The 27491-nt window shown below is 33.2% G+C and overlaps 1 protein-coding gene and 1 pseudogene across 1 annotated transcript in view; one reads left to right on the top strand and one right to left on the bottom strand.

Moving 5' to 3' along the window:
- LOC107518167 (transmembrane protease serine 11E-like) overlaps nucleotides 1–18884 on the bottom strand; it is a 41146-nt gene extending 22262 nt beyond the window's left edge. The window contains exon 1 of the mRNA XM_016159614.2: nucleotides 18805–18884. Within this exon, the coding sequence (XP_016015100.1) occupies nucleotides 18805–18884 (80 nt within the window). The remainder of the gene's footprint in view (nucleotides 1–18804) is intronic.
- Nucleotides 18885–22440: 3556 nt separating this feature from the next.
- On the top strand, nucleotides 22441–26282 carry LOC107518161 (annotated as a pseudogene).
- Nucleotides 26283–27491: the final 1209 nt, after the last annotated feature.

Below are 27491 nucleotides of genomic sequence, written 5' to 3'. Positions count from 1 at the left end.
GCAAAACTTGGGGGGAAATATGAGGAGGGAAGGGCTTCTCATTAATATCAAAACATGTCAGATAAAGAATATGAATTTATAATTGTAGTAAACATAATATAATTACCAAAAGTATATTATGACTGTAGAATTGTGAAATATAAGACAGAAGTTCTATTTGTTCTATGATAATTTTTAATCAAGACAGAAAAATAAAATAAGGCAGCCACTAAATTGATCAGGTAGAGTATTAACATTTACAAGGTCAATCATATATTTTAATAAAAAGTCATAGAATAATATTCATTTCATGTCCAGTTTCTGTAAATAATAAAACTATATATACAGAGCAAAATATAAAGAGACGCAAAATAATAGACAATAGGATGTGGAATGAGAAATTTTAATTTTAATGTACTTTTTGTGTTATCCTGGATTTTTTCTAACAAGAAACATCATGGCTTTCAAATTAAAGAAGAGAGAGATTGAGAGAGAGAGAGAAATAGAGAGAGATTGAATTTCAAAAGATAGAAAAATAACAAGAAAGCTTATATGCCTTTTTGTGGAGTTCCTATTATTATCGTGCCCAAGGTACCAGTGTGTCCCGACTCCTACCTTTTACAACTCTTTCAATGATGCTCTTTGGTGGTTTAAAAGGAGATAAGAGGACTAGCATAGGAGAAAGAGAAAAGAGAAACCATCAAAAACACTTTGAATCAACAAGAGAGTATGTTGCTGAGTCCTGTCACCAACTTATTTATTGCATAGTCTTATACCAGCAGATTCAATTATCTCTCTTATTTTTTCCTTATGAAAAACAGGGATAATAATCCTAGACCCCTCCTAACCCGATGAGCTATGTAGAGATGAAAATAATAAGGTATTTTATTGCATTGAGCTCCCAAGAAGAAAATCATTGTACAACTAGCAAGGACTATTATTATTATCATTATTTTAATTATTAATAATAATGGTAATGACCACATTACTGAGATGTTTGTCATTTGAAACATTATCTCTTCCCTTCCCAGTCTGTATGGCATTGCTTTTTGAACTGATTCACCCTGTTTCTTAATTACTTTTTTGTTGCTTTCTCAGCAAGTGATTCAATACTGAATTGCTCCAAATTAGTGTGGTAGAAGTTACTCAAAAAAAATAGTGAAATGGAGGAATAAAACCATTTTATATATCAACATACACATGTAATTAACCCTCCTCTGCACGTAAACCCTTGTCCATTCATCACTTCAGCCTGTTGAAAGTTATCTGAAGCTCCTCATGTAAAATTACCTTCACATGGACTGGTTGAATTCTAATAGCTTCAGCGGCATCAAATTGCTTTCTATTATTTACCTTTTCCATTTGGAGACATGTGTGAGTAGACAGTGAACATAGCAGGTGACTAGAGCAGTTAAAACACAGGTGCATTTATATAAGCCCCAAATTGCCAGAAGTCAAGTTAAATGTGTAGAGTTAGATTACCGTTATCATTTTTTAATATGTCATTTTTAGAAGAGTACTAAAAAAAAATAAATAAAAAATAAAAATAAAAAAGCAATAACGGCAACAATAAAGCAAGGGGAAAAATCGTATTGACATAAACTTTTTGTCAGGCACTGGAGAATAAGTCGAGACTTGCAGCCTTTCATGGGAAACTTTACCATGGGCTAATTGATAGGGGATTGTGAACTATTTTCTTAGTCTCTGTAATGGTAAGCAGCACTGATATTTTTAGTTCACATGTTTCACAAGGTCAGTCAACTGGGCTGTTCTGAATAAACCATATCTATATCTATATCTATCTATATCTATATCTGTATCTATATCTATCTATATCTATAAATCTGGTGGTGCCAAAGCATTATAATCAACTACTTAACCCAGAGGTTGGCAAACTTTTCTGTAAAAGTCTAAATAGTTACTGTTTTAGGCTTTCTTGGCCACACATTCTCTGCTGCAGCTACTCAACTCTGCCTTTGTAGTCATACAATACATAAACAAATGAGCATGGTTGTAGGTCCAATAAAACTTTATTTCTGTATACTAAAATGTGAATTTAGTAAAATTTTTACTTATCATGAAATAATTTTCTTCTTTTGATTTGTTTTCAATCATTTAAAGTATAAAAGCCATTTTTAGCCCAAGCACTGTACAAAAACAGGTGGTGGGCCAGATTTCCTAATGGCTGACTTAGCAGTAGCCTACAAGTCAATGCTAATTGTATTGGGGAGCTATAAAGGCCTTTTCATTTTCTAGCCTCATCTTCATGGCAAAGTTAATGTAGTCTATCTCCAATCCCATTGCTACTAACCTTGATCTGGCAATTCTTACCAAAACTTGTCCTATAGCTTCATAATAAGTTTCTCTTCTGTCTCCCCAATCTCTAAATCATTCTCTATTAGAGTAAGTTGTCTTTCTAGAAGTGATATAGTCAACTGGTAAGACCACTTGAACCCCAAGTCAGCCTCAGTTAGCCTGGTATTCCCTCTCTATCCTACAAGGTTTCAAGCTCTTGGTCTCTGCTCCTGTTGTCTCCTATGTGGAGTAACTTAAAGTCTATTCTTTGCCTGCATTATAAAAGCCTGTGTGTGTTTAAGAGCCAGATCAAAAAAGTCCCCTTCACCTCAGTTAGGTCTATTCACCCTTGAGTATCATGTTGAAGTATGCATTTTGAGCTCCTTGGGAATAGAGTCTGAGCCTTACTTATCTCTGTATTCTCTGACCATGTGCTCAAGGGATGTTCGTAGAGAGAATTAAAGTTGACTGAACCAAATTGAACTGACCATTTCTCAGTCCCACAATATGGGTTTTAATCTCTCTCAAAGCACTTCTGGTCTGCCCTAGTTTTAGGAAAAAAAAAAACTGGAATATTATATATAACAAAAGACAGGCCAAATGTTGTGAAGAATAATTGCTATTTAAGTAAAGTCTGAGTTCCATGAAACACTTTATATAATGATGAAGCTTTATGGTTAACATTTTTATTTCACCTCTGTTTAAAATATATGATTTTCCAACTGTGATGCAACCTATCTACCACAAAGTGCTATCATAGTATAGAAAGTAACAAATGAAAATAAAGGGCCATTAATTTCAGGAGAAATATATTATTTTGGAGTCATTAAGTGTCTGCATGTTATAATAGTCAATAAATAAAGATATTACAATGAAGTAACAGCATAGTACCTTATGACATTGCTAATTCCCTGTTAGTGCATAAGATTCAAATTTTAAATTAATGAATTTTATTCGGTTTTTATTTTGTGTTTGGCTCTAGCTTACTTCTTAGCTCAATGGGCTGTGCTTCCGTGTCCTATCCACACAAATACTTTAGATGCCTTTTCTTTTGTGGAAGACTCATACCAGCAGGTATTAGCGAGATCTGCAATCTTTTTTACTCTTTCTAGAAAAAGACTATAAAAATATCCGGGGTGGAACTAAAATTTTGTATTTGTGTGCATGGATCATATGTTTTTATTGCTGTTTAAAAACGATAGAAACAAATAACTTCTTAATTAAGTGCAAGTAACATATTCTGTCCTGTCTACTGTTATACAAACACATCTATAAAGGGTCTAATAGCATCATCCAGGTCCTTGGGCTGAATTATGTGTGCATTCCCTACAATAATAACTATAAATTGTTCTCATAGAGAGGTTATAATAATTATAATAAGGTGGTAGTCTAATTACCAGACAACTGCTTCCTTCTCTCTTTATAGCACCAAGACAAATGGTGGGAAATTCATTGTTTTTATTATAAATGTTTTTATTTTGCTTTTTTTACTTGTATATATTTAGCTTGCTATTTATCTATTTATTTATTTATTCAATCATATATTTGCTCTCTTTTTATATTCCACTTCATTCTGCCCTGGATTAAGGTGGCTTACAAGGAGATATATTGAAATATGTGGTTTTAAATTAAGTTTATAAATGCGAGAACAAAGCAAAACATAAGTGAAAACATGGAAATACTACTAAAACTGTATTTCATAATTCCGAACTAGACATTTCCTTAAGTCGGGCCACAAAATTTGTAGCTTTCTAGCAGGCATCTTAAAAACAAAACTAAACAAAATGATGCAAGCAAGTAAATCTTGCTCAGGTACATTCTTCATGGCACCCATAAGATAAAAACTGAGCAATTGTTCAGCAACAATACAATTGTTTACATTTTTCTTAAAATTATGTAATGTAATGAACTATATTCTCTAAAATATTCTTACCACAGAAACAAAAATTAGTATTATAATACTCTTAGAAGGTTCCTCAATACTAACAAATGGCATCAATTATTTCATAAAAGCAATTTGATGTGCAGGGAGCAGTGTGAAATAATTCAGATACCAAGCTCAATGATAATTTTTAAAAACATCTGACAACACTTCACTAGGTATTACTGAAGTGGATCTGTATGGCATTTTAAATTATAAAGTATCTAGTGATTATTGAAATCATAGACATAAAGACATAGCTTATTACAGTGGTAAGTTTTTCATAAATGTAGTATTAGCACAGTAGGAAATTTTGAATAAATATTATGAATGAGAGAAAACCCTACCACTCATTAACTGTTAACTTAGAAAGCCCATAGTTTAATCATTCTTATATTTAACCAACCATAAAACTCTAGTGATAATATCTTTCTTCCCACCTACATTAACAGGAAGTTGTGAAGATAGCCTCTGATATCATCAGACTTTGCTAGATACATATATTATATAAGTATTAGTAGCAACTCAACAGTAAAAAATGTCCCTGATCTCCACTGTGTTATCATCAAGGTCTTTATTAAGTTCCCAACCAGATAAAGTACAGCATAGAAAATTACAAACTGAGATTTAAGTTAACACTTTGTCTGACCTCTAGAAATTTACAATGACACGTAGGGTGGTTCACACATGGGGTGCAAAAAGTTCAGTTATTATTAAGTAAGTATAGGGCTTATAGAGAATTTATAGATTGAGCTATTTTAACCCTTAATTACATTAATATACTTGTTTTTTTTCCTCTCAACTCTTTCCAGTTCAAGATAATAAACTGGCATGATCTGAATAAACAACTTTGAAAGCAGCATTTTCTCTTAGAAATATTGACAAGGAATGCCATTGCAACTTTCATAGGAAATAATTCACACTTTAAAATGTAGTATATAAATAAGAATTAATAGGGAATGTGTGACTAAGTCATGGCAGGTCTATCAGAAGAAAGATTATTGAAAAACCTGAGCTACAGACACTCTTGAGGCTGCTAATATATAACACAGACTTTCATTAACTTTCTGCAATGTTAGATGTCTTTCTACCAAATCTTTCTCATGACTTTGTCTAGATATCCTATGAGAGTTGCCATGATACAGTGAAAATATCTCTGAACTTGAAGACCAATGACCAATATCTTAGTCCTAAGGATTTTCATTTAAGGACTAAGTGTTTTTACCTAAGTCCTGAGTTTTTCAGATGAGAAATCTGAGAACATATTCAGCATCACACAAATTCCAGCATCCTCTAACCCACAATTCATATGATATTGAATGTGCTCTCATTTTCTTCATTTGTTAAAAAAAAAAAAGGATTTAAATTGACCTAGATACTCTCAAATTTTCGCCAAGCTAGTGCTCCATGCCTTGCATAACCTAGAAATAATTAATATTATTATAATTAAATTCAGCACTTGTTAAACAATAAACTCTAACATAATATTTAAAATGTATCACTTTTCTGGTGGCTATATGCCAAATAATTTGGATGGTCAAAATAAGGGACTGCTAGTCATTAGAAATATAAGTAGGACATAAAGTTCCTTTATTACTTGAATCCTAAGCCAATTTTAAAATCCATATACCCATAAAATCTAGTTTATATAAGCCACTGAAGAATCTTAAAATTGAAATGTGCCACTTGGAACACACGTTAAGACCCTGTGGTGTCCTCCAGGTTGCTATTTCCCCGGCAAGATTCTAAACCACACACTAAGAATCCTTTAGGTTATCTAAAAATTTCCTGTCTGAATTGACTTTGTAATGAAAGACAATTGGAAAATGTTTGAACTATTTTAATGTTTATATTATTCTTCCAAAAGTGAGACTTCTTGATTAATGAATTTTCTGCTCCAATTGTTGAACTGTAAAATATGAAAGTATCGAGTCTTAACGTTTAGATGGACCATGAGATTTGTGAAATTGATTATTATATACTCACTTTAACTTAATTAGACTCTAATATATTGGCATTTTAATAACATCGTGACATATGTTCAGATTCATGGTAGAATAAAGTAAAATTTGCTGTGCAAATTAATAACATAATATTATAATAAAAATATTATTTAATCCAAAAGAACAAAATATTTTAGTTACCAATGTCCATAACTTTAATTTATGTCTATATGCTGATAGCTACCAAATCTATAACTGCAGCTTAGATACTAGTCTAAACTTCGGACCCATAGATCTACCTGCTTACTGTTCATCACAACAGGATATATCTCTCATTATTCAAACATAACATGTTTGTGGTAAATATTCACAGATTCCTATCCTGAATATTTGTCCTTTTTCTTTAATAATAGAATCTTGGATTTAGGTTAGGCACATAGCCACATGGAAAATAGAATAACATCCCTTGTCCATTGGAGTCTCTATTTGAATAAGTTCTGACCAATGGAGTCTCTATTCTGGTGGCTAAAATCATGGTGTACGTGTCATAGCTGGAATACGTATGTGCTAGTTGGAACTTGGGTAATCATATTGAACCATGATTCAGAAGACATATATTCATGTTGGTGGGGCAGCATGATAGTAGGAGCTTATATTCCCAATTACTTTGTGAACCTCCCTATCAATCCTTACCTGCCTGCTTTCAGACTTATTTTACATTAAACTGAAATAAATTACATTTCATACACTAAAGCCACTTTACCGTAGGTTTTCTGCCTCTCACAGCTAAATCTGGTGTCATTACAATATGCAAAATAGATTAGTCATGATCAAGATAAATTGTTATTTTTAGGTAATTACCTTTGGGAAAAGAAGACATCGAAAAACATATTTACTAATTTTCTTACAATTTATGTATATGAGGAAGATGATAAAAATATTTTCACTTAATATTCTCTAGCAGCATGATTTTGAGGTACAAGTAATACGTCTAATATTAATAAATCAAGAGATCAAGCTTCCATCAATGATTTCATGGTAACAAGCTCTGTGACTTTAAGTAAATGACTTCATGTTTTTGCTTAGTGGGAGAAGATCTGGGCTTTACCATCAGACAACTTGATTTTAGTCCTGGTTCTGACTTTCACCAGCTAGGCAGCTCTGAGCAACTTACCCTCTCTAAGTCTAAACTTCCCTACCTACAAATGAGAATGATGATAGGGCCTAACTATAGGACTCTTCTAAATTGGCATCCTGCCAGGCATGCAGTAAATGCTCAACAAATATTAGTTTTGTCATTATTCTTCCTTTATAAGGAGATATTAATTTTTTTCTTTTTCAATTAGAGTTGACATTTGATATTATTTTATATTAGTTTTAGGTGCACAGTGGTCAGAAATTTACATAACTTATGAAGTGATCTCCCCAATAAGTTTAGTACCTACCTGGCACTATACATAGTTATTACGATATTATCAACTATATATCTTGTGCTGTATTTTATATCCCCATGAGTTTTTAATAACTACCAATTTGTACTTCTTAATCCTTTCATCTTTTTTACCCAGCCCTCCAACTCCCATCCCATCTGGCAACCATCAGTTTGCTCCCTGTATCTATGAATCTGTTTTTTGTTATGTTTGTTCATTTATTTTGTTCTTTAGATTCTACATATTAGTGAAATCATAAGGTATTTGTCTTTGTCTGACTTATTGCTCTAGGTTCATCCATTTATCACAAATGGTAAGATTCTATTCTTTTTTGTAACTGAATAAAATTTCATTGTGTATATGTACCATCTCTTCTTTATCCAACTATCTATTCATGGGCACTTAGGTTGCTTCCATATCCTGACTATTGTAAATAATGCTGCAATGAACATAGAGTTACATATGTCTTTTTGAATTAGTGTTTTGGATTTCTTCAAATAAATAATAGAAATGGAACTGCTGGGTCATAGGTAGTTCTATTTTTAATTTTTTAAGGAAACTTTATACTGTTTTCCACAGTGGCTACACAGATTTGCAATTCCACCAACTGCACGAGGCTTCCCTTTTCTTCACATTATCACCAATACTTTTTATTTGTTGATTTATTGATGATAGCCATTCTGACAGGTATCATACAAATGACCAATAGACATATAAAAGAGTCTCGGTGTCACTAATCATCAGAGAAATGTAAATTAAAACCATGGTGAAATTAATTTGTTTTTAAGTGGGTAGGAAAATCCCTCAAGTTCCTCACGAGTGCCTGAGAAGATATGGAGAAGATAGAGAAGATGAGTCTCAAAGCCTTAGTCCCACTCCACCCACAGAAACTCTGGTCCACGCAACAGGGCTTTGAATTAGGCTTTTTGTGCAAAAGGGATTCAACTGGGAAAGGAAATGTGGAAAAACACTCATCTTCAGACCTGCCTGGCTCTAAGAAGCTATATAAGTCAGGCCAATGGTCAGCCATTAAGTGTAGAGTTTAGTGCAAAGATTTAGAACTCTACTTATGAAGCCTAAATCTAGCTTTGCTGTTGAACCCAGTAATATATTTCCAAGTGCTCAATTATAGCTTAAAAGTATTGTCTAGAATGAAAGATTGGTTTGAAATATTTTGGATATATTATTTATCTCTGGTGTTCTCTTGATTAGGAAAGTTGAGACACTAAGATTAAGCTAATTGAAGAACACAAAAAGTTAGCTCTGCTTAACCAAAAGAGTACTTGTGATTCCAGGGATCATGACATGGTGGAGGAAGCAGGGAGTACTAGAAAGTACAGAAATAGAATTAGAGCATATGTGTTCAAACTCCAGCTCCATCAATCGCTTACTCAGAGATGTGGAAGTCTCAGTCTTCCTAATATTTGCTTTCCCTATTTCTAAAATCATGGTAATATTAACAGTCTGTCTCACAAGGTTGTTGATAGATACCAAATAAGAAAATGTATGTTAAAATTATGTACAAAAAGCATACATATTATATATAATGCATATATGAATATATATATATTTTTACTATATGTACACTTCTGAATTTTACTAAATGTGACCTGACAGTCATTTACAGTGACTAATTTTTAAAAGGCCATATATTGCTATACAATTTTAAATAGTAATAGTAATAACAGTCACAATACTATCTCCTTGGTCACATAGACACCCGTGTTAATTTAACTCTTCTACTTGACAACATTGGGTTCAGTATACAGGTTAACTGGAAGAACAGATTCTATCTCTAGTGTTGACTGACACACCCATTCTTGTGACCACATGCAAGTTACCTAATCTTTGAATGTTATATCCCTGACTTTATAGAACACAGGCAGCAGTGCTTTCTGTCTACCAACCTCAGAGGTCCATTTAGAAGATAATCCATTGAATAATAACATTGTTTCTTGCACATTTAACTTTTATATCTTTAACACACTAGACAGTTAAATATCTTTAGTAGTAGAACCACCTAAATAGATAAAAGAGACTGTGTGAGGATAGTATAGAATTGTGATTAAGAGCATAGGTTCAAAGTCAAATAAACCTGGCTTAATTCCCAGTTCTGCCATTTATTGCCTCTGGGTAAATAATGTTGTTACCTGTCTGAACCTCAGTTTCCTCATCTATAAAATGAGCATAATAATATAACTTTAGGTTGTTATAAAGATTAATGCACATGATGTGTTAGAAAAGTAGTTGGCACATAGTATGTGTGAAACAAATAATAGCAATTATTTTCTTCTGCACTGAGTCATAATTTGACTTTAAATAGTGCTAAATCCTTCTATATCTGCTTTTGCAGCTTCACAGAAAAAAGATATCATCTGACAAAGTTCAGATGAAATGTTGCAAGATAAAATTTAATGATGATTGTATAATACTTTGGATTCCCTGAAGCTTAATTCTAGCATCTCAGAAATATTATTTTAAAAATCTCAGAAATTGCCCAACCATGCAGGTAATGTTTGTACCTGGGAGAAAGTTGAACTTGCAGTTTCTGGCATGACTTGGTGTCTCTGCAGCCCATTTTTTCTTTCTCAACCTCTTAAAACTTTCCTAATCTCTAATCCACTTGTTTCAAACCTACTAAATTATGCTTGAAACTGTGAAATCATTCCTCACAGTTCTCATCCACCATCTTTGATGAGAATATGTCCAAAGGAGTGTGCTTTGAGAAATTCTTAGTGTAGTTCTCTGAAATTCTGACCCTGACAAAGCAAGAAATGTAGCTGAAGCACCCATTTCACCATCTACTTTGTTAGAAGACATGATCCACAACTGCCAGACTAACCTCATTCTCAAGCACTAAAGCCATCAGGGATATTTATAAACCTCAGTGCAAATATTGAAGCACATGATGTTGCTTTTTTTCTTGAATGTTTCTATTTATTCCCACTTTATATTAAAGCAATGACGTATTTTTTGAGGAAAGTAGACAACAATGAAAGAATAATAAAGGTCTGTTGGACAGTTATAGTTACTAGAGACTGATGAATTCTTTCCATGAAATGCTGCACTAGAATGAACTTGATTTTCACACAATAACAAATGTTGTAATTCTTTTTATAAAATAGTGATGATGTAATTGAAGTGCTATACTCTCAGTCACTGATCACCTTTGAGATAGTGCAGAAAAAATTAGGTCACATTCTTATTTAAATACAGTTTTAAGAAAAATAAATAAGGGCACTTTATGCATTCTTTGAAGTTTTTTTTAAAAATCTATCAATAAAAGTAAAATTATATCACCACCTTTCTTCCTTCAGCATATCTGTACATTATTTTATATTAATCTGTCTATGATATATTTCTGTGCCTACACATTGCATAGGCATGTATGTATATACATATATACACATTTTCTCCATGCACGGATATGCATGTGTGCACGTTTTCCATTAGTCTGTTACAGTGAAAACTTTCCACAGACTCTTCTTTTAGGTCCCTCACATGATAGACAATGTGTTAAAACAAGAAGTGTGTAGACTTTAGAGCCAAAAAGGCCAAGGTCAGATTCTAGCTCCAACACTTACTAACCATGTACAATCTGAGCTGCAGTTATTTCATCTTTTAAAAGAATGATTACAATAAGTGCCTTTCAAGGTATTGTCAAAATCAAATAATAGCATTTTGCAAAATGTACAATACATAATAAATGCTCAACAGATAGTTTTCTTCCATGAGAACGCATGAGAACTGGCTAAAAGTTGTTACATGGATCATGACTGATCTTAGCTGAAGGAGAAGTGAGACCCAGTGTCAAGCACTTAGAGCACAATTATATAGCAAATCTGGGCCTAATCACTATCTATTGACTAATTTCAGGGGGATCTGGCTAGATTAGTTTTATGTTGAGGTTTTCCCTGTAAACAAACAGATTTTTAATCCAAAAGAAACCGCCCTCTCTGATACAAACTATGCAAATCATATCAGTCTCCTCCTTTCAGTTTCCAATACCTTCTGAAATTACTGTCTCTTCCTTAATTATCACTATGTTGCATAAATGAGTACTCCTTTCCTTTGAAGAAAAAGGTGACTAGGGAGAGTACCTCCCATTAAGATATAATTATACCAATTTAAATGAAACAAAGGCCAACTCTTTTCGAAGCTGACTCACTTCATATCTGCTTTAATTTATTTCCATCTTACAAGTTCCTTTCTTTTTTTATGGCTTTACACTGTATTGGTTTTTCTCAAACTTTAGTGAAAATAAGAATTACTTCTAGTTGAGGCATGGAAAAAATATATTTTCCATGCCTCAACTGGAGAGTCATTAGAATTCCTGGAATGAAAACTGGACTTTTCTTTTTTTAGTAAGCATTATGAATTTAATTAAGTGAATTAAATGAATTTAATGCAGGGCTCCATGGGCCACACTTTGAGAGATAGTCTTAGCCTACTGAGTAAAAATTAAAGTTGTCCACTGTGTTTAATTTGCATATCACTCATTTCACCTTCATTTATCTAAACTTATATAGATATAAATGTCTATGAATTTGGTCTGCTCACCTTGAATTTTTATCAGTGGTTACTGATGAATACAGTTAGCATATAGCTCCATCACCAATAAATATATTTTTTTCTTCCTAACTCCCTTCCTTATAAACTTATTCCTGATAACATTTTTTTAAAACTTCCACTGTGGGTGTGTGTTTATAAAACCCATGTGTTTATCTTTTCATGATCAATGAATAGAACAAAATAAGAGTTTGGGAGAAATAACAGCATAAGAAGAATGTTTACTCGGATTAAATATCTTCTTACCCTTAAGTTCTAAAATAGTGGTTCCCTTTTAGAACAGATGAAGTGTGGGAGGGACTACAAGAAATTAGGCAAAAGAGAAAGAAGCATGCCATTTGATAAAACTATCCTCCAGTTTATTATATGCCTTCACAGTTACAAGCCAATATCCTTAAAAAGAAATTGTCTATGTATATTCAGGTATTTCAATAGTACCTTTTTCATAAAAGCTTTCCTGTTGGTACACTTACTCCAGCAAACATGCATAGTAAATTTAATCCCCTTCCACTCTAGCTCACTATCTTAACACTTTCTAGAACTCAAACATAGATGTGCTCCACTTTTTATACAATTTTTCGATCAGAAAGATTTTTTTTTTATATTTTTCCTTGAGAGGCACCTTCCATCTACCCTGAAACTGAATTAAAAATCTTTAGCTTTAAATTAGAGACTATAAGAAGAAAAATTCACTCCAATACCCCCCACATTATAGCTTCTCTATACAAATTCAAGACTCACTTAGATCTAATATAGAAAAACCTGAAATCTATTTAATATCTTGAGTTTGGTAGAGGTTATATGTTTAAATAAAAATACTCTTTTCTGTGGTAGTGTTCTTAATGATAATGCTGATGAAAAGGGTGGGACATGAAACCATCATGGATTAAAAGAAGTGCTTGCAAAAGACAGCGAGTCTGGAAAAGCCTGACTACATTTGCAATACTTGTTGCTTTTAATTTCTTCATTAACATGTGCATAAAAGTAGTAAACTTCTCATAACAAGTATGTAAAACTTTCTATCAACTACAGAGACTGTTTTTTCCTATTAAGATTCCATTGGAACTTTTACATTTTTCAAGCTGTTTTTTCTCAAAGTAGAAATTAATTTTTAAAAATATGCCAAAATATCAATTGAAGAAAATAAAATTTTAATACAAAAATAAAATTACTTTCAGAGTCCAAACTAGTGCACTGAAAATTTGTTACTGTTTACTTGCTAACTTTGAAAGAAAACAACCTTAAAATAATTATGACTTACCTATTTAAAAAGTTGATCGTGTCCAGATACAATTATAATTCAGTGATATTGTCTTCTTAAATTATTTCTTATTCTTTTACAATATGTGCTTTTTTAAAATTTAACTATTTACTTACAGAAATAACTGTAATTTGGGTCTGTATGACTTCAGATTTTTTATCATCTATAACTTTGAAAATAAGAGTATTTCTTCAATAAAACAAAGCCCAAGCTAAAAAGTGTTCTAATCTTCTTGAAACAAACAAAACTAACTAAAAGACAGCTGTCAAAAAACATGTACCATTACCTTTTATTAAACTCTTCTAAAAATTTATAGAAAAATATTTTGAGATGGAATATAGAACAGGAAACATTAAAATAGAAAGAATAGAAATCTATTGACATAATTGCATGTTAAATATCAAAAGTATTTTTCTATATCAAACAAGTAATAAATCAGAGATCTTCGCATTCCTTGTCATGGTTTATGTCATTTTTAAATGACGCTAACTTAAGACAAAGAAAAAGGGAACTCACGAATACATTGCTGACCAGCAAGGAGTCCTGTGGAGATCGAGGTCTGCAGTCAAGTGTGTACATTCGGGCTCTATCAGCTGCTTCTGGGGCTGGATGGAGGTGAAGAAAGAAGTCACTGATGATCTAAACAGAACCAGTCTGACGGGTCTTGGCTAGTGTGTTGGGGACTATTTGTGTAACCAGTAGGACAAAGTCAAATTTTATAGGAGCTAGAGAACATAAATTATAAGCACTTTCTAGGAGTGGGAACTTAAAAGCTATTGTTTTAAGATTATAACTTAAACATGTTAACATAAACCAGAATATTTATGGAAGTCAGATGTTTAAATCTAGAAAGAAACTAAAATCATCTTGTTCGGCCTCCTCATGTTTCCAATGAAGACAATAGGTTTAATTAAGTTAAACGACTGGCTCAAACAATTAAGCCACAGTTTATGAACCACCAAACCAGGACAACCATCCATATTTTTTAAACTTTTTTGACATGTTTTCCACTGTACCATGCATATAAAGAAAGTTTTCCTTTAGCATTGACTATAAATCATCTGTTAAAAATACAGTAGAGATTAGAAGAGCATTAATATTTTAAAATTATGTAGCATCATTCATTTAGAAAAGTCCAGTAGTTTACAAACATTAGCCCCCAATCAAGACAGTGTATTTTCTTCATTATACTGGAGACAGGTATATCAGCCAACACTGAGTCATTACTATCTTATTTCTGGGAAATAAATAATGTATTTTTTTAATGTGTTCACACATGTATATGCAAATATCTACGTATTTGTGTCAGGCATAATCTTTAAATTGCCTTCCCTAATCCCCATAAACTAGATTAGGTGTTTATCCTCTGTGCTCTCATGCTATAACACTTAACTTATTATACTAGAATTTTTTGTTTGCTTGTATCTTAACTCCACTGTGAATAAGTAACAGACAGTAGCCCTATTCCTAAAAATATGTGTGGAAAGGAGGCAGAGAAGGAAGATATAATAGGGTATGTGTGACAAGTCCTAAAAATCACCATAAAGAAAGCAAATAGACACTGTTTATTATTACTACAGATCCATCTAGCCAATGGCTTATCTGAACAGATGTAGAATTTGGAATCCACAGCACAGTGTGGGCTTACAGTGCAAAGAACTGAATCCCTCTCTAACAATAACCCCCAAAACTTCCAAGTTAGTGCACACTATACTGGAGCCTAGAGAGAACATTGTTATCTACTCTTTCTTTCTGGCCCATAGATCACTTAATGCTACTGAATAACATTTATACTTACTTGAAGTTATTCAATATGTAGAAACAGTTTTCTGTCTACTCACTTGAAAGTACAATTTAGCCAAAAATAAAGAGGTAACGATAATGAAGTAAAAATTTTCATTTTATGAGTTTAAACTGTTCTTATTATACAGCCTTTAAAAAGTGAAATCTTCACTAATTAAATGTTAATACTGGGTTAATAATGCTATATTCTATTTTATATTTATTAAATGAAAATATTGATTATACTCTTGCTTTCAAAGAAAAACAGATTCCTACCCAGTGTGACTTTGAGCTAAGACTTGTCAGACTCATTTTAACAGAATTTCATGACTTTTTTTTTTTTTTACTAAAATCCAGATTCCAAACTCAAAGAAATTTTTTTATGTGGTCCTATGGTCCTGTATACTTAGATTTATGTACACTCAAAGATAAATTTTTAAAACTGTAAATATAAACTAGAATTTATACAAAACTAGAAAACCAGAGATTAAGGCTATATAAATAGAGGATAAGTGGATGTCAGCCTAAAGACATCAAAAGATTTTCATAATTACATCCTTTCTATTTTAATGGTCATTCGGGCTACTCAAAGAGCATTAACAGTCTGTGTCATCAATTTCATGATATTACTTACACTTTGGTAGAAATTTGAAGAATGACAGGGGAATAAAAAGAATGGAACCTTAGATCCTATCCATAGAATGGAGCATTTTGTGTATTTAGGTTTTTATTTCCTAGTTACTCTTAGAATTGTAGGATACAAAAGCAAATTAAATTATTTTTAAATTAATTGATTTCTAAGGAAAAAAAAGGCTCTTAGAGAAAAACCTTGTCTTTCATTCAAATATGTATTTTCTGCATTGTTGCTTTTTCTGAAATTATAAATGTTATTTTGCAATCCTTTTACCCTAAACTCTAGTTTGAAGAAAATGTATTCAAAGATTTATCATTCTCTTTGTGTCCAAGTTCAGAGTGGTCTATCCTCCCTGTTCCCTGTGCAATGTAAAAGCAGAGTCAGAAGAAATATATTTGTGGGCTTGAAACCCACAGTAGATATGTTACATTGCATAACTAATAAAATAGCAACATAACCACAGGCATTTTTAACAGCCAACAAACTATTTCGTCATCCTTCGTATACTTATTAGTGTCATAGCAATGAGGCATGTGATGGCTGTAAGCACGAATGTGCTAAAAAAGTACAGTGCCAGTAAGCTAGTCATGGATGATTTTTATCATTGTTTAAATATACCCTGGCTTGAAACAAGTTATTTTATGCCCTGTAATACATAGATGCATATACAAGGTAGTCTGATTAATTTATGGAAGCCCTCAAAATTATATCTAAATTATGTCTCTCTAATGCTAAAACAATCCTTTTATTGGTCAATTTACTGGGTTGTACATTACAGACTGACCAATGTAGATAAACTAGTGAATGACCTAGTTATCAGATAAACACAGTTATTGTCATTTGTGGATCCATTTCCTCCTACCCATGCACCTTAATTTATTTAAGCTAAGAAAACAAAGAGCATCGACATAATTAACCTTTGGTTCTATCTCAGCAAAAAGAGGCCATATAAAAGTGCTGCTGAAGAATGAGGTATTACCGTGTGTCACTAACTTTCCTTTTCTTAATCTTATTTTCTTAACCAAAATGTGGTTTGTTTTCTCTATTCCTCTATAAGATGTTCTGCATCTGCTATAACTGTCTTCATGATGCTGGAGTTATTTTTCTGAGTATTAACGGGAGGCTCTGCTAAGCCTTACAGTACATAATAATACATAAAGTAAAAACCAGAGATAAGGTTTTTATAATTAGCTGGCAATAGCAATGTTAAAACAGTATTTTTATTGTATAATTTATTGGTATATACAATACAGACTGGTTAATATTGTTAAACTAATGAGTATATAAAGATAATGTTTTGGGGCCCATTTTAATTTTAAAACAGTAATTTTGCATAAGTTTTTGAAAAATATTTTTAAGATTAACCAATTTCATGTTGAGGGATCGACTTTCAGTCTTCTGAAAAGACTCTTCCTGAGATGGGAAGTAAATTTTTTTATCTATACTTTACAAGTAGACACTCCCTAAAATATACAAGAAAATGATAAAATTCAAGAAAAGGTACAAATGCAGGTAAGTTCTATGTGTTTTTTTGAAACATACTTGCCCTGATAGAGCTTCAAATTTGGCTTTAAACTTCCTAGCAGTAAGGATAACATAAAAAACTTAGAAAGTTTACAATTCTCCTTATTAAAAGGAAAGAAACACTTCAAGAGAGAAATTTTCCTGACACTAAATGAAGAAATTTCTCATATATAGTTACACTGAGCAATGCATTGAATAATATCAGCAACATTTTTATCGAAAACTAGAAGAAGATTTTATATAATTATTTCTTACAACAAGTTTAAAGAAGCCTATGAACATAACTTTGAATCTGAAATTGGTGACAGATTTTTATAGGAGTATTTATGTGGTCATGAATGTATATTTCCACTGACTTAACTTGATAAAAAGGTAGAACTCAAAGTATGTATACTAGAGATACCATGTTCCTTAGATGAGCTTTCCCAACTATCACTTCTCTCAGAAGACCTTTATGAGAACAGAATAAGAGATAGTCTGAGTTCATATCCCTGGCAAAGGTCTAGAGAGATAGATTATATATTGCTGATGGAGGGAAGATCAATCTACTTTCTTAAACCAAAGGGGCAGCTGCCATAATCAATAGTTTATCAAAACTGAGGAGCTGGATGAAATTTCACATTTAAATAAAATCCTATGAGATTATGATTTCGGATTAGTGTATCTTTACTTAGTAGATCAGTGTGGTTTGTGTTATTATGTTTCATTGCTTGGTTACTTGTACAATGTATCACAACAGGAACATTAATGCAAAATTGTTTTATTTTTAGTCCAATCAAGACTTCCAACCATGATGTAACGAATCTCCTTTTCATATTCCTTAATGAAATCTCGGTAGATGCCATCATTTTTCACTAATTTCAGCTATTAGAACTTTTGTCAATGTTAAAACTTCAGTTGTGCATCTGATATAAACGAGATCATATTCTTTTCCCCTCAATACAAGCATATACTTCAATGCTGGCTGCTTGGAGTAGAGAAGGTAGAAGGAAGTCTGGCTCTTCCTTCCTCACTGTTTGCCCCTCTAGTTTTGGAATCAGAGAGAGGAGATAAGGGTAGTAGAAGTCTACATAATCAGCCATGTGTAAGTGTGGGAAAGTGTCCCAGGTCTTTTCCTTGTTCAATTTTGTTTTGTCTACTGCTAATAGATTCTGCTGTCAAGAGCTCCGTGCTGCTAATGTGCTTGGTTTTCTTCAGATAGCATTCAGCTTTACCCTGGCCCTGTAATTATTGAGGAATTTCTCAGGGAAAAGTAACCATGTCCACTTCGGGCTCTGACACCAGTTCTGTCCCTGACTACTCCAGCTGTAGTTTCCCCTCACTTAGCAGCCATAGTCTCCCTTTGCTCCATGCTACTTTGCGCATAGCCATGGTAACCACTGAGATCATGATCTGAACAGGACACCGGGATAGGGTCAAGGCAGATATTTATTCCCTCTCAAGAACAAACTCTAGTCCTTTCTTACCTGTAAATATGAGCTACTCCAGTGAGCTCCTCTTCTTCAGATATCTGAAGGCTAGACATAACCAGCTGCCTGTGGGTCATAGGTGTCTCTCAAACTTTAAGTGGCAAATGCTTAACTCCTCCAAAAAGACTCTTAACCATGCTGCTCTGCCAAAGCAGCTCCAGGTAGACATGTGTGTTCAGTACCTTCCATCCATCTAGCTGAGGAAAAAGAGGCCAGTCTCCCTCATGGAGATATACATACAGTCTTTGCACATGATTCCCCCAATGGGTTTCCATCATTTGGCTTCAGGAGGAAAAAAGAATAATCTCTCTGTTTCCTTTGAAAAGACGTGTAACCTTTCTCTATGAACACTGGGCTCTTCAGAAGTTCGTTAACTTTCACCAGTCTTCTTCTCAGTTTTCTCTTTGGACATATTGGGAGCTGGGTAATGGTTGCTGTTAGGAGAGCAAGTTATTTCACCTCAGTGTTTCTACCCTTAGTAGAGCGCAGTGTCTGTCCCCAATTTTTGGCATCTCTTTGGAGTTTCTCATAGGAAAGGGGTAACTTACTCTTCTTTTCAATTATGAGCAACAGAAAAAATCCTATTCGACATCCTAAAATCTTGTTTACAAGAGTATCTAGTTATTCCCCTAATTTCTATAAAATTTTATACTTCTTGTGGTATTTTTTTATCATAATGTTCCATTATTTCTGTTGATTCATTGAATGAACCTATTATTAAACTAAAATTATTCGACTGCTCCAACCTCATCTCCAAACACTAGATGTCACTCCACTCCATCATGTGGGCTTTCTATTCGCTCTTAGATCCCTGAATTCACTTCTGCCTCATGGCCTTTTTACTTGCTGTTCCTACTTCTTAGAATTGTCTTCTCATTAATTTTCCCAGCACTTAACCTAGATGACACACTGGTAAATGTCTAAGCAGGAATTTGAGCCCGATCAGTCTAGTTCTAGTTTATAGACTGAGTGTTAGCTAGCATACTTTAATCGTATATTTTTAACTTCTATATTTTCCAGTCTTAAAGTATTTTTGATAAGTAATTAAACATAAGACTTAAAAAACACATACATATCTATTTTGACTCTATAAGACTAACCAGGAGAATATATGTAAATTATTTAAATTGCCTAATGGGAGGCATTTACTATCCATCATCCAGTTAAAGTTAAAAAGTCTAGGTGTTTTTTTTTTTTAATTTATTTACCCATGTTTTATGTAACACCTCACTCTAAAAAAAAAAAAAAAAAAAAAAGGAGAGATAAGAGGGGATATTTAACAAAATTAATTTTTGATGAATGATTGTATAAAATATGTTTTCCAAAATAACAAGTCCAAATTAAATGAGGTCTGGCACTATGAAACTAATTAAACTTGAACTTCAGAAGTTAGCAATTGTTCTAGCAAGTTGTGTTTGGCGTACATGTCTCTGGAAGTTAAAGAATTATTTTGTTTACAGTGAAGGGAAAGGCTAACTGATATTGTAGTCTCTTTTAAGAAAATAACTTATTCATTGTTTATTCCTCATAGTATCTAGTACAATGACTAATGCAACAGAATCACTCAAAACCTTCATAGAATTACCAAAATGTAATAAAATATGTTCTGCTTACTTAAAACTGGACTTAAGTAAACAACTCTTTTGATTTTTCATTAAAATCACAAACAACACTATTTTGACCACCGGAAGCCACAACTTTCTGTCACCATCCTGAATCCTAGTTTACTACAATAATATGGTTTCCTATGCATTAGTGATTTAATTTGTTCAGGCCGAATAAAGTTATAACAAATATATAAGTGATAATGAGACCTGCCCTAGGTGTGGAATATCTAAAAATATGAGATGTAAATTTTTAAAATAGAACCCCTAAACAGGTTGTCAGAATGGACATGCCATTTCTTCATGGTCTGAAAAGATTTAAGAGAGAATATCCAGTATCGAAAGTCACCATGTATAGCATTTTTACGATGTATACATGAAAGGGAAGAGAAGGTAGGTCTAAGGTTAGAAAGTAAGAGTCCAGATGTAAAAAAGTGTTTTGCTGAAATAGCTTGAGATGGAGAACTATACATTCATAGGAAGGTAAGGAAAGGGTAGGCACAGGCCTTTCCTCACCTGTTTTCTCATTCAACTCCATTACTCAGCCCTGACTAACAGTGTGTGGATGAGGCCTATCCCTCTATCTCCACTGTAGGGTAGTTCACAGTGATTGAGTGTGTTTGCTTCTGAATTACTCAGTGGGAAATAAGTCTTGCATCATATTTGCCTAAGAAAGATGAATGCTTTAGAACAAATGCCAACATCGCCACCACTTTTATTAAGAAATAAGAAAAAAAATAAGAGTAGAGTTTCTGAATAATGAGGTAGTATAGTCTTTTAATGATAAAATAATCAAAATAATCAGTTGAATATAAAAATAAAATTATATTTGAATCAGTTTAATCTATATATTTTTAATATCTACTATACTTAAGTACTATACAGAGTTGCTAAGTTAGAAGGTAGAATGATTAATTAATTGATCTCTGTATGCAATAAGGCAGAGCAGGAGAGGCAGATAGAAAAGTTCCAAGTGTGGGAAGGTAACAAAGGACTAAGGGAACTAAAAATGATGCTATCGATTCTGCTTGTCAGGGACTTCACAAAAGGGCACGGACCCACAAGTAATTAAGATTTCACCAGAATAACAAAGAAAGCTCATTTGGGGAAGAAGAAGACAGCCTAAGTAAAACTACTGAGACTTGAATAAAATACACAACTCACTTGTAAGATAGATGTTCACCAAGGAAGTTCAGTCTGAAAAAAATACAGTTGTTCTTTTTTGAACACATATTCGTAAGCAGTCAAATTCTTTGTGTTAGCCCCTTCTTAATGTATCAATGTATAAGTAATCCTGCAAACAAGTTTCCATACAGAATACCATTTTTACAATCCTTTTACTTCTAAGAAACCATTCTGCATGAGGTTGAATAAGTGTAAGTTTTCATTCAAATATAGAAGATCACCACCAAGGCAGGTCTTCCGTATCTCTCCTGTCATTACACTGCATTACTTTCCTGAGCCACTTAATGGATCCTGCTCTGTGCTTCCTAGGACATAGTACTTCACCTAAAATAGGGCTTATTAGCCTGTTTTGAAATTTTATATACATTTGTTTTTGTTCCTCATGACAATACTGAATCCTTAAAGATGGATTGTGTCCTTCTTTTTAATCATAGTATATCCAAGACCTACCTAAGTGCCAGATGCACAGTTGGCACTCTGTAAAGATCTATTGAATGTACAAGTCTCTTCACACTTGTGGTTTGGGGACCCAAGATTCTCTCGTAGGGTACTGGGTCAGGCCTGCCCAGAACAAGAGTCACTGTGCTGGCAACTGAGAAATAGTTCCTAGGATAGGTTGGGCACACTAGCTGAGGAGGTAGGCAGTGGAGAAAGCAAGAGGCTGAGTTGAAGCTGAAGGCTTTAAAGAGAATGGATTTTCAAAGTCAAGAAAACAAAGTCAAAGGGAAGGAGCAGGATCTTAAATGGGGAGAAAAGCTTAGGCTGTGCCTCTCAAACTGGGGACCTTGTGTTCACAGGTGTATTTGTCAGGGTGCCTTGGAAAACAAGAAGCCAAAAGATCAGCATGGACCATCTTTTTACAGTGTCAAATGTATTCAATGGTGAGTAATTTAAAAACATTCTATTTCTATAAACAAGATAGATAGGATAAGATGCAAATTTTCACAGATTTTAAAAATAAAAATGAGGTTTCAAAATAACTCTGCTTTTGGTGAACCAGTTCATTCTGTATACCCAGGTTCCTAGAGTCATATGCTTTTCCCCCTGATGTTGGGGATACTGCAGTACAAATTTTTGAGAAGCATCAATAAGGTAAGAAGGCTAACAAAACCAGACTTTCGAAGAAATAATTTGGCATAATTCAAGAGGGATCTTGGACAACTGTCAAGAAAAATATTGGGCTATCTTTACTTATCTGATTTGCATAAAGATGGGTTGTATGGATTAGGGAAAATGTTAAGTAGATAACTAGCTCAAAATATTTTTTTAACTAAAATCAACTTTTCTTCTTTGTATGAAACAATGTATAAAACAAGATTTGTCACAAGTTGATAACTGTTGAAGCTAAGTGATGAGGACTTGAGGGTTCATTATACTATTCCCTTTATTTGGCAATTTATTGGAAAATTTCCAACTTAAAGTTTAAAAAGACAAGAGCAATGCATGCTTATTTATACAATAATATTACATACACGTAACCAAAAAGAAGAAAATGTAAAATAAAAATAATTCCATTCTCTAAAGTCCATACTTTTATAGTATTACTTTTTTTAACTATTCAAATATCAGATGGATTGGTAATTTTTAAAACTTTCTAAGAAATGTAATTCCATTGACCAGATACTACCATATTGTAAGAGTGATTTTCTAGTCTATTCATAGGTAGAGATTAGGTAAGTAGATAGGTAGGTAGGTAGATAGATAAATAGATATTAAAACGATGTTTGATTCTCCAAACATATCCCATCCTACTCTCCATTAACTAACAACAGTCTGATTTGGGAAACTGACTTTAACTTAATGAGTGATTCTGACTTGTATAAAGGGAATTGCATCCCTTTGCAAACTGAACTTGTTATTTTGCACCTTCCAATTCCAGCCATTGATAAGTGAGAAGATGGTTGCTAGAGACTTCTAGAGATGTTCCTTTTTTATCTTTACAGCAAGTGATAGCCATTCTCTCTTTCTCTATCTAAATATAAATAAGTAATCAAGTAGTTATACTCAATTGCCTCTGGAATCTATCTTACAATTATTTTAGGAACTAGCTGTAGGATGAGACAGATATTTTGAGTAACAGAGCAGAGAAACAAACTAGTTCCTTGATAACATAGTTGGGTCACTGAATCAACCAACCCGAAAGGGTGCCCTATCTGGACTAGATCAATTGGATTAATAAATCTAAAATTATAATAATAATTTTACTTGCTTCCAAAACTATCCTGATATCATACAATTTAGTCTTTTTGTCTATATAACGATATATCGTGAACATCGTTCATGTCAATAAATTTAATTACACAGCATCATTTTGAATGTCTCCATTGTACACCTGTACCTTTCCAACATCTCCAAAGTATATTGTGCAATTTTGTGCTGTCAAATGCCTAAAGTTCTTTAGCAGTGTGTCCATTAAGAATATGGTCCAAATTTCAGTATCCTTTCTGAAGGCAGGACTACCCCTCTATTGAATGACCACTATATTAAGGTAACAACTATGTGTTCAAAACCATTTTATCTAAGTTCAAATACGATAACAGTTTTTTATTGTGAATCTATGAAAAGTTTTACATGGTATTGTTTTCTTTTCCATCTTTAATTGGGAAAAAGGTTACTATAACCTGATACTAGAACAATTTTGCCACCTGGTGTAGGATGCTATGTAAAATTCCTCCGCACTGAGCTAGGTCTAGGCAAAGGTAAGCTCGATGGCAAGAGATTTGCTATGACTGTTCTCCCAGCATATGCGTGCATTATTCAAAAGGTTCAGAAAGTAATAACTCCCAAAAAATGCTGGCTATAGTAGGGAAAGGTAGATCTTGAGAAGACCCCATTTAGGGGGTTTTAAGCTTGATATGTCATGTTAACCTTGACATGTCAATTAATTTTTGACTGGTTACAATCTTCTCAAAAAAGGATATCATTTTATGGGATTAATATTAGGATAATAAAAGATAATATATGATAATATTTCTTTTACATAGCATTCCTATCTGTTATTCAAAATCCCCAGTACGGGTGAAGAAAATTTGAAAAGGAGCAATAGTTCATATGTGAATAGTCATTTCAATACTCATATCAAATACCATATCATGATAAGAATATGGCTATACCATAAATATTGCAAATATCAATGTTCTACAATTCAACTGCATCTGTGCCACTTGCCTGGTTTTTGCTTTTATTGAAGGTGAAAGTTTTGTCAAAATCTCAAATACTCATATCATTTTGGATGTCATGCACAGACAGGTCAGTTTATGTCCCTTAACACCCCTTTGTTCAAACAAAACAATGCTGTTAAATTGTCAAGAGTTCTAATCCAGATTGTTTTACATACAGAAAGTTAAAAGAAAAATTACTGGCACAAAATGGAATCACAGTGGATAGTTATTACGATTTACTCTTCAATTACCTAGAGCATATCCAAAAACATACCTACAGCTCCAAAAATATCCCCACCAAGTATATTCCACATACCACCAAAACATCCTCCTCCTGGTGGGAAATTAGACAAATTCATGTCTATTAGACTTTCACAGGTGATGTCTTGAGGTCAATGTTCTTCAAGTTCAAGCTTTCTGTGCAATTTCTTTAAGTAAATTGAGTCAGACTTTAACATGAATTTTTAAAATATCAGTCTTGGGATAAACAAGTGATTCCAATGTGCGACATCGAACTAGTGAGTTGCTCGAATGGTAAAAAGGACCTAAGAGTATGTTACAGAAGCCAGTGGAAAAAAAGTATATAGAAGGGTTGAGGCAATTATTTATTAAAGGCTTTTAAAATGTGCATTTTTTAAATTTCACTTCTAAGAATTTAATCTAGTGAAATAAAAAAGTTCTCAAAAATTTGCCTACAAGAATATGTACTCCAACATTGTTTGAATAATGCTCCCCAAAATGTCCTAAAATGCAATAGAATATTATGTCCTCATGAAAAATGACATTAACTGTTGATTTATAAACATGAGATCACTATACATTGTTAAGTGGAAAACAGATTATATATTAAATATGGTATGATTTGTTTGTATAACCATATGAATAAGCAATACATACATATACGTATGAAAAAAAATCTAGCCTTTTTGTCTGGCCGCAGCCATCAGGTAAGCCAAAACAGGTGTTTATAAGTATATCCAAGAGCTATGGAAAAAGAAGCAGCCCAATATAATGCTCTTTCTTCTCAGGATGTACCATTGGCAGTACTGCCAGCTCTCTGTGCTCCACAGGGCCCTCGCCCCACCCCATTCAATGAATCACCCAGGCTGACATACAAGGCCAGCAAGGTTATGACACATATTGGATTTGCGTGCTCCATGGTGGCCACAAATGCCCAGCCTCTAAGGGTGCTACCTGTGGCAAGCCTGTCCATCATGGTGTTAAACCAACTAAAGTTTGCTCCAGCCATCAGCCTGTTGCTGAGGAGTGAGCTAGACGCCACTGTAGGAGGTCTGAGAGTCCTGAATTCTTACTGGGCTGGTGAAGATTCCATATACAAATTCTTTGAGATGTTATCTTCATCAATTCATTCCATAAATCTATCAGATAGAATCCTGACATCTGCAAGCTACAAGAGCCGTGGTTTTGGAAAGGGCTGCAAGATTCACCACACTATTGATGGTTCTCACTGTGCAGCTTGGAGAAGGTGCAACACTCTCCAGCTCCACCATTACCACTAATGTAAGCAATGTTTGTAAAACTCTTACCTACTCAATGATTTAGGACAATTAAAAAAAAATCTAGAAATACATACCATAAAATACAAATATTTTCTGGGAGTTGGAATGATGGTTAATTTTTTTCATATTCCTCTTATTCACCTGTATTTTCTAATTCTAATACAAGTAACATATAACTTTTTAAATGGAGAAAGTAGTAAATGCTATATTTCTCACCTGTATTCTTTCATCAGTGTGCTAGATTTTAAACTTTTGAAAGATAGCAGTGACCCTCTTTCTTCTTTACCACTGTTCCTCCAATATCTGAATCAATAGTTATTATATACTAGGCATTTTGGTACTATTATTGTTGGTTCAATGAGTAAGACTCCTAAGAGGTCTTTCTACATCTAGTCTTGTTCTCATCCAGCACATTATCCCACCTCTTGCTAGGATGATCATTCTGAAATGCCAATCTCACTATGCCAGTTTCTTGCTAAAAATCCTTTAATTAGTATTTACCATTTTCAGAATAAATTTGGACTTTATGATCATGCTGTCTAAATATCCTTCTCCTGCCTATCTCATTAGCCACATCATTGGTCATGGCATACTTTGCAGCCGGAATCATCTTCTCTTTAATCAACATATCTTTTTAAGTGCTTTACCTTTGATTCAGAAGATCTATTCTCCCTTCCTTGGTCTGGCTGAACTACCCATGCATCAGCACTTAACTAATCTTTCACTTTCTCTAGATAGCTGTCCTCTTATAGTCTACATTAGGTATTCTTTCTAATCTCTACTTTCCTTAGCTATAATAACTACTATACTGTATTAGAATTTTAATGTTTTATTGACTTTTATTATTTAAAAAATTATATTGGTCCATCGTAAATATTTTAGAAAATACAGACAGAAGTCTAAAGAGAATAAAGTTAACCAATCTGCCATGTTTTGAGATATTTGTTCTGTGCCCACAAGACAATGCATTTTGGTCTATATCCTCTTTCCTATGTGTATTTTTGCCCCTTCTTATTCTCCACAATTCAAGCAGTTTAGTTAAAAAAAAAAAATCTACAAATTATTCAAGTGTTTCTTCTCTTTAATATTCTTTTAAAATTTCCTATTGGATTTAGGGGAAAAAATTACATCCTTACCGTAATCTTTAAGGACAAAGAAGATCTGGTCCCTACTTACATTTCCATATTTACAATGTGCCACTCTTCTTATCATTT

The sequence above is a fragment of the Rousettus aegyptiacus genome, unplaced genomic scaffold (assembly GCF_014176215.1).
Source record: "Rousettus aegyptiacus isolate mRouAeg1 unplaced genomic scaffold, mRouAeg1.p scaffold_m13_p_10, whole genome shotgun sequence".
Classification (NCBI taxonomy): domain Eukaryota; kingdom Metazoa; phylum Chordata; class Mammalia; order Chiroptera; family Pteropodidae; genus Rousettus; species Rousettus aegyptiacus.
This window is presented reverse-complemented; position numbering and strand designations above follow the sequence as displayed.